Raw genomic sequence first — 8,453 nt, 5'->3', positions numbered from 1 at the left:
TTTAGACTGCAAAATCGCTCTTTTAATAAGCCGAAACAGTGTTCAATTCTTACACGGTATTTGCTATGCTGTTTGTTGAATTTTTTTCTTTTAGGTAGTCCACTTCTGTCCTGAAAAGAATCTTGGCTAAAATTTGTTTAGTGAACAGTTTTTAAATATTTTTGTATCTTGAGTAGAGCCACTGTAGCCAACGACAACATCGCGAATTTAGCATATATGTATATGACTTATGGAAAAGAACGCTTCAGGATTTTTTATTGGGGATTCGGCGAGTTTTATTTCAGTGCGATCCACGTAACCTACACAAAATGGTAGTACGTTGAACGTTTCTCGTACTATTAAAGAGCGCTCAGTATTATCTGGCCAATATATATATATGGAGTTGTTTTAAAAATGGCTTGAATACTCTGCGAGTAATATTTGTTAACGTTCCTCCGTCACCAATCCCAAAAGTTGACGCAATTTTTCGTATCGATGCCCTTTCTCCTGAAGAGCCCAATCTATATAGAACGACAGCTAGCTGTATATCAATCGGGAATTGCTTGCCGCTACAATTTTTTAAAACTTCGTCACTAGATATGAGGGTCAATAAGTGAGTAAATTGAGTTCGGTCTGCACGCAGCATTTGACGGAACCGATTGTCATCCATTGTGGTTAAAATATCATCGCACCACTGAATTGACTTCGGAACAATATATTTTACACCTCTATGGCAGTTTAGTGTAATGAGCAAATCATCATACACCTCGTCAATGGTATCCTCTACCAAATCTGCATCTTCACCGAATATATCTTGAAATAATTTGAAAGTTAGTTCCATGCTCCTCTGTACATCAATTTTAAGTACTTACCAGTAATAAATTTGATCTGCTCCACATAATTTTCAATTTACCGACTAACAATTTTTGATTTTGCACTTTGTTGAGGCATTTTTACTCTTTAATAGAATTGAATCAGCTGTTTCGGATTAAAATTTACCATACTACAGAGGTAGAGCAAAAAGTATGTTCACAGTTAAGCCTTTTAACGAAGTATCAACTAACGAATTACCTAATTAACAGGTTTCGGTCTGAATACCCATATTGTGTTTTTCCTTCCATTATCGGAATTCACTTTTCGTCAAACTTTGTTACTACAATCAGGTCCAAATATGTTTAAAATTCCGCAAAATGTTTATTCAGACTCAACATAAATTGCTACTGACATCTAGAACGCCAGCAAAAATAACGGCATTTTTGCAAAGCCTTTTAGAAACAAAATTTCCGAATACTTTTGTCATATTGACTTGGTGAAGTTTAAACTTAAACTAAATTAAATTAATTTTTTTTACAAACTAAGTTTTGTTTTTCATTTTAAGTCAAAGTTCGAACTTTATTTGAAGTAATAAAAAATGTTCACAGCAAAATTCCTCAAACCAAATATCTGTTGGGTACATTTTACTGAAAAAAAAATAATATTTTTCGAATTTTTTTGTGAGGCACTGTACATATATATGTGTCAGACAGACTGCTATTGCGTTATAACCGTCCTTAGGTCTCCTTAAAAGTTTTGTATAAGAAGAACTGACAATAAATCAATTGTTCGTTATCAGCACTCTATTATCAGTATTTTGTAAAAGTAGTGAGTTCGTTTATTTACAGCTTGTCTTATCTAGACTTCATCCCGTATTTTTAGTTCCTACCGAAACATCATAAGCAATGTTTAAAATGAACAAACTGAACGGTATTTCTTATGCTTTCGAAAAGTTACCAAAGGGCTTTCAGAAATATTGCAGTGGAAATAACCAAATAAAAGCCCAACATACAGCTCTGTATGATTTTCATAAGAAGAATGGAGGAAAAATGGTGAATTTTGGAGGATATATTCTTCCTGTACAGTATGCGGATCAGAGTATTGTTTCTTCTCATTTACACACACGCCATCATGCTTCCATATTTGACGTTTCGCACATGTTGCAAACATATGTACGTGGAAAAGATGCCATACCATGTATAGAATCTTTATGCACTGCTGATATTAAGGGAATGACTTTTGGCACAAGCTCTTTAACAATATTCACAAATGATAATGGGGGAATATTAGATGATTTAATTGTGTCCAAAATTGACGACGAACAACTGTATATTGTCTCGAATGCTGCAATGAAATTTCAAGACATGGAAATAATGGAGAAAGCCAAGGTAAATAAAAATATTGCTATAATTGGTTATGTAAAATTAATGCAAAATGCAAAGATAAAATCATGTTCCTCTTTTCTATTCAAGTGTTGTACCTACTTAATTATGCTATTTATATCGTACAATATCTCAAGTAATGTTAGAGATTTCTGATACAATTCACGTAATTATTTGCTATATTTTAGAATCGGTTTAACGCTGATGGAAAAAACGTTGACATCGAATTTTTGTCTACAAGCGATCAATCCCTCATAGCTATACAAGGACCAAGAGGCGTCAGAAGTTTGGAGAAATTTCTTCCGAAACCGAAAATATTGAATGAGTTATATTTTTTGCACACGACTGTTAGTGAAGTGGCTGGAATTCCAAAGTGTCGTATAACTCGTTGTGGTTATACTGGAGAAGATGGTGTAGAGGTGTCCGTTCCTTCGACTCATGTTGAATACTTAACCGAAGCGTTGTTAGAAACAAATGAACATTTAAAAATGGCTGGCCTGGGGGCAAGGGATACGCTAAGATTGGAATCTGGTCTATGTCTGTATGGCAAAGATATCACCGATGAAACCACACCTGTAGAAGCGGGCCTTGCTTGGTTAATTGGTTAGATAATTCTTATAACTTCTATACTTGTGAATTTTATTTGCCTTTATTTTTATATGGTGTACTCAGCACGACGCCGGCGTAATGAAAGGGACTTTCCTGGCAGCGACCGAATTTTGTCACAATTGAATAAGCTAACTGGAGAAATTAGCCATTGTCGGATTGGTTTAGTTATGTGTGGAAAAAACAAAACTCCTCCAGCACGCGCTGGCGTAAAAATCTATTATAAAGATAAAGAAGTTGGATTTATAACTAGTGGTTGTATAAGTCCTAGCCTTGAGAAAAATATCGCAATGGGCTATATCTTAGAAGACCATATTAATATATCGAATAAAATGGTGCATCTTAAAATTAGAGATAATTTATATGATGCTATTATTACACGCATGCCCTTTGTGAAACCCAATTACTTCAATAAACCAAAGGAATTAATTTGAAACTGCCCGAGACAAATTTTATGAAATTTTATTTGGCTTAGCATGACATTTGTGGAACTTCATTATTTTTTGATGTGTTAAATTTGCGAAAATATGTACAGTCTACAGTATTTTAGTAATGATATTTAAATAAGGAAAATGCAATATAAGAAACAAAAGCAAGACATGATTGTTATAAAAAAATTAACTAAAGGAACAAAAACAATTCATATTTTTTATTATATGCATATATCGTTTGCTTACATTTTAAAAATGTTAATTAAAGAAGGCTTTATTGTTTTTCGTATATTCAATCTACGTGAAATAAAATGCGATTCCATATTCCCTAATTATGTACTACAAACACTTGTTTTCTAAATAAAAATAAGTTTGAAGTTCTTGCATGTATTTTAATATTTCTAAAACTGACGGAGACTTTGGAAGATCATATTATTCCTCTTGCTCCTCAGTATTAGCACCATAAATATATGTTTTCAATTGCTAAGTCAGAAAATATCTTTTAACGAACGTTTTTCGTGCAATTAACCGGAGAATTTAAAGTTATATATTTTTTCAATAACACATATTTTTAACCAATTATGTTAAACCGCTGCTGAAGTATTATGCATTGAAAGAAGAATAGTGGCAAAAGCATTTCAGAAAAAGAGAAGAGAATCATTGAGGAAAGAGCTGAAAACGCTGTGTGCAGATTTTAACGACAAGCAATTTAAGGTCTGACTGTCCTAATGAGCAACTGCCATCAATGCAAGAAATACGAGATGCGATCAAATACATGAAAAACATAAAGTTGTCTCAGGAGGAAAATATTTTTTTTTATTTTATTTTATTTTATAAAAGCTTACATAATAATACAATTATTATACAAACTTAAGAAAATACGCAGCACTAGCATCATGGGCTATCGGCCGACTGATTATATTATATGCGTCGAAGAAGGTCGCTGTCTTTCAAAAAGTTGTAGATTTTCGAAATGTTGTTGCTTGAGGGATCCATCAATAAAATTATTGGATCAGTATTGTTGAAGTTTGACATTCTATGAGTTTGAAGTGCTGGACAATGTTGCAGAAGATGCAATAGATTTAAATCTGAATCACAAAATGGGCATTGGTTGATCTGAGTGCCATTTAGTATGTGAGCGTGTGTGATAATGGAGTGGCCAATGCGAAGTCTGATATATGGAATGATATAATTAGATGAAAGCGATGACGGAAAGGATGGTTTGATACGATTTGAATTTATTCTAGAGTAGTGGTGTCTGTAATTCATCCAATCAAGCGCCAATTTAGTGGATCTTTGTTGAATAATAAGCCGTTTTATATCACTCTTAACAAACAAGGCAGATGTAGTTGTTGGAGTGATGCACACCTCCTTAGCCACCGAGTCCGCAAAAGTATTTCCAATGATTCCAGAGTGACCGGGTATCCACATTATTTTTAGTCTATGTGCTAACGAAAACAACAGCGATCTAATGCCAATAATGACGTCATTGTAGTTACTGCGGTTTTTTAAAGCTTGAAAACACGATAGACTATCTGTACAGATGATGAATTTACCAAGGTTTTGTTGGGCATACTGGACAGCTTTGAGAATACCCGTAGCTTCAGCGGTAAAAATTGAACAAAATGGAAATAATAAACCATACGATATTCTTTGTTGGTTATCATCAACTACAGCAAAAGATGTATGCGACGATTTGGAGCCATCAGTATATATAAACTGCCAATCAAAAGATTTGAAGTGCGCAGATAGTTCCAAAAATCGAGATTTATACACAGTGCTTGGAGTGATGGATTTGCGAAGAAAAGTAAGATCACTAATGAAAGAAGATTCATTTACTTTCCACGGTGGAATATATTTACTGCAAGGCAGCAATATTTTAAGCGGCAACTCATTGGTTTTAGCAAACAAAGCACTTTTAAAAATAGAAGACGGTATTTTAGGAGACCTCTTTCTGCAAAGTGATGATTGAAAGTCCTTTTTTATAGTAAAGTTCGTGCTGAGTATGAGTTTTGAATAAAGCTTATTTAAGCTATCTTCCACTGCATCTTTTAGAGAAGGTAGGCCAGCTTCCGTCAGTATGTTTTTAATTGGCGATGTTGGAAACACTCGAAGAGAACAACGAACTGAAGAATGATAGGGCGCAGCAAGCATCTTTAGATGATTCTTAGAATGATGTCCATAAATTTCCAAGCCATAATTAATTACAGATGAGATGAGGGCTTTAGTGACGTTGACCAGTAAAGCCGAGCCGATGAGTGAGCGCTTACATGAGAGGTATTTAATAATATTTAAATTAACAAAAAGTCTTTTTCTTATATACTGACAATGTTTCTTAAATGTATACTTAGAGTCTAATACAATACCAAGGAACTTAATACTATCTGTACACAAAATGTTTGTATTATCAAATGTGAGCGTTGGGATAGTACATTGATGTTTTTTACAAATATGAAAAAGTTTCGATTTAGGAAAAGATATTGATGTGCCTGAAGTAGAGGACCAACGAGAAAGACGCAATAAAATTTCAGAGAAAGTAATTGTTACTGAAGTCAAATTTGGAGTTTTTGAGAATAAAATTAAATCATCAGCATAAATCTGATGCCGGATAGTAACAAAATCTGATAGAATGGTACTGATTTCATCAAATGCAATAGTAAATAGGATCACCGAGAGCGGTGACCCTTGTGGGGTACCATTATCTAATGGTAGAACAGAGGATGAAACATTGGATATGATAACACTTAATTTACGGTTGGATAGGAAAGATTTGACAAAGTTAAAAATACGAGAACCCACTCTCCACCTACTAAGCTGTCTTAACACTACATGAATCCCAATCCTGTCAAATGCTTTTAGGAAATCTAAAGAAAGAATAGAAACATGATTTTTGTGGGAGAGAGTATCAGAGATAAAGTGATCAAGGTGCAGGAGAGCATCCAACGTACCCTGCCCCCTCTTGAACGCAACTTGGTTGTGCGAAATGAGATTATTAGATTGAGCATACCAGGCGAGTCTAGTAGCAATAATCTTTTCAATCAATTTACCAAGGCAAGGAAGAAGGGAAATGGGACGATAACTGCTGACCACACCAGGAGGTTTACCAGGTTTTAAAATAGGAATAATCGCGCTAGTCTTCCAGAGGACAGGGTAGTTGCCACTGAGAAAAATACTATTGTAAAGTTTGACTAGACGGGATATAAGGAATGGAGGAAGGTGCTTGATGATAAGGTAAGAGATTTTATCAATGCCAGGAGTTTTGCCCTTGACTGACAAGAGGGCTAAATTAAAATCAAGTTCAGATATATCGGCATCTAAATATTCAGCTGATTGAGATAAGGTGGAAGGAGGAAGGTAAGGAGAGCAAAGAGAAGAAAGTTTACTGGAGGAAAAATCAGAAGAGAAATTGGAGTCCAAAGAAATATTGGAAAAGTGGGTGGCAAACTCTAAGGCTATATCTTTGGGATATAGTAGAGTGCCCCGAGGAGTATTTAAATAAGTGATAGGAGAAGAAGGTGATAAACCAGCCAGTCTTTTCATATCAGTCCAGATTTTTCTAGAATCCGAAGAAGAAGTGATATTATTCGTAAATTCTTGGAAACAATGAACCTTAGCAGCCTTAGCTTTATGGCGAAAAAATGCATTGGATTTTTTGTAAGCTATTAAGTTTGCACTAGAACGTAAACGTTTAAATTGATGCCATGCGATCTGTTTCAGATTTCTTAGTGCAGAAAGCTCATTATTCCACCAAAGAGGAGCAAGCTTGACTGGTTTAGAAGAAGAAAGGGGAAAAGAATAGTTAGAAGCAGAACGTATAATTTTTTGGATTCTAGAAGCCTCTTGATTTATATTGGAAGAAAAGGGGAAATAACGTGAATGCGATAAACAGGCTTCTTCAAACCTATCCCAATCAGCCGAATCAGTTTTAAACCGAATCCTGGGCTTAAAAAATGAATGAGGGCGAGAAGTAGATATTTTGGAAAGGATGGGAAAATGATCACTGCCATGGAGATCATCAATACAACACCAGGATATTTTTGAGGAGAGGGAGGCAGAACATATGGAAAGATCAATATTAGTGAAGGTAGAGTGAGTGGAAAAATGGGTGGGGGAACCATCATTTAAAACAATGCAGTTGGATCTTAGTAAGGCATCCTCAATGCTACGTCCCTTGGAGTTAGCCGAAGCAGAGCCCCAAAGGGGACTCCAAGCATTGAAGTCACCACACAAGATAAAAGGAGTTGAACCGGAAGGAATAAGATTTAAAAATTCAGTAGTAGAAAATGATTGATCAGGAGGGGAATAAGCACAGATGATTGAAATTTTATAGGGGGCGAGGATCTCAATAGCTACAGAAGAAAAAATTGAAAGGGGTATGGGAAGTAATGCGTGAGGTAGATTTCTTTTAACTAGGATGGCAACTCCCTGCTTGTTGGTGGTGTTATGTGGGAGATTAATAAAATATCCCACATAAGCCCTAGGGGTAAAAGCTGAGGCATTATAAGATAGGTGAGTTTCATTCAACAGGATAATAGATGGATTGTACGATCCCATAAGTAACTCTAAGTTAATATAATTATTAACATAACCGTTAATGTTCCTTTGAAGAAGTGTAATCATATCATATGTAAACTTATAAAAGAAAAAAGTTAAGCTACGAATATTTTATTTAAACTAAAAGTCTTCATTGTAAGAAGGAAAATTGGGTAATGCAAGAGGATCTTGCGAGCAGGAGAGGGTGGGGGAGGGTGTGATAGGACAGGAGGAAAGGATATTGAGAGGAGAGTCAGAGATGGATAAAGGGGAAAAGAGAGGGGAAGGAGAAGTGACAGAAGAGGAGGTAGGATGGGTTGGAAGGGATTGTTTAGATGAATTGATGTCTGTAGTTGTTGTTAGATTAGTTTTGGTAGGATTGTTGGATTTGTTATTAGGTGTTGTTTCATTATTGATTTGATTAGTATTGTTAGAAATTTTAGCTATAGAGGCAAAAGAGTTTGCATTAGAAGTTGTATGAGAAAATTGAATTTTATACTTGGTAACAGCTTCACGCATACTACATTTATAAATAGTTTTAATTTTTAATATTTCTTTGGATTGTTGATATTTAGGGCAAGTATTAGATGATGCCGGGTGGTCGCCCGAGCAATTTGCACACATTATTCTCTTACATTCAGTAGGTGGGGTATGATCGGAAGGGAGGTTGCATGAGACACAAGAAGGTGAATTACGGCAGTATTTTGCT

The 8,453-nt window shown here is 35.1% G+C and overlaps 1 protein-coding gene across 1 annotated transcript; it reads left to right on the top strand.

The window, feature by feature from the left end:
* The first annotated feature begins 1,640 nt into the window (after window positions 1-1,640).
* On the top strand, window positions 1,641-3,230 carry LOC105221952 (aminomethyltransferase, mitochondrial). Its single transcript, XM_011199102.4, has 3 exons — window positions 1,641-2,180; window positions 2,363-2,777; window positions 2,847-3,230. The coding sequence occupies exons 1-3, from the start codon at window positions 1,698-1,700 to the stop codon at window positions 3,212-3,214; spliced, it is 1,266 nt and encodes a 421-aa protein (XP_011197404.1). The 5' UTR covers window positions 1,641-1,697; the 3' UTR covers window positions 3,215-3,230.
* Window positions 3,231-8,453: the final 5,223 nt, after the last annotated feature.

Source organism: Bactrocera dorsalis, chromosome 6, assembly GCF_023373825.1.
Source record: "Bactrocera dorsalis isolate Fly_Bdor chromosome 6, ASM2337382v1, whole genome shotgun sequence".
Classification (NCBI taxonomy): domain Eukaryota; kingdom Metazoa; phylum Arthropoda; class Insecta; order Diptera; family Tephritidae; genus Bactrocera; species Bactrocera dorsalis.
The sequence above is the reverse complement of the archived record's forward strand: the minus strand, read 5'-3'. Positions and strand labels throughout refer to the sequence as shown.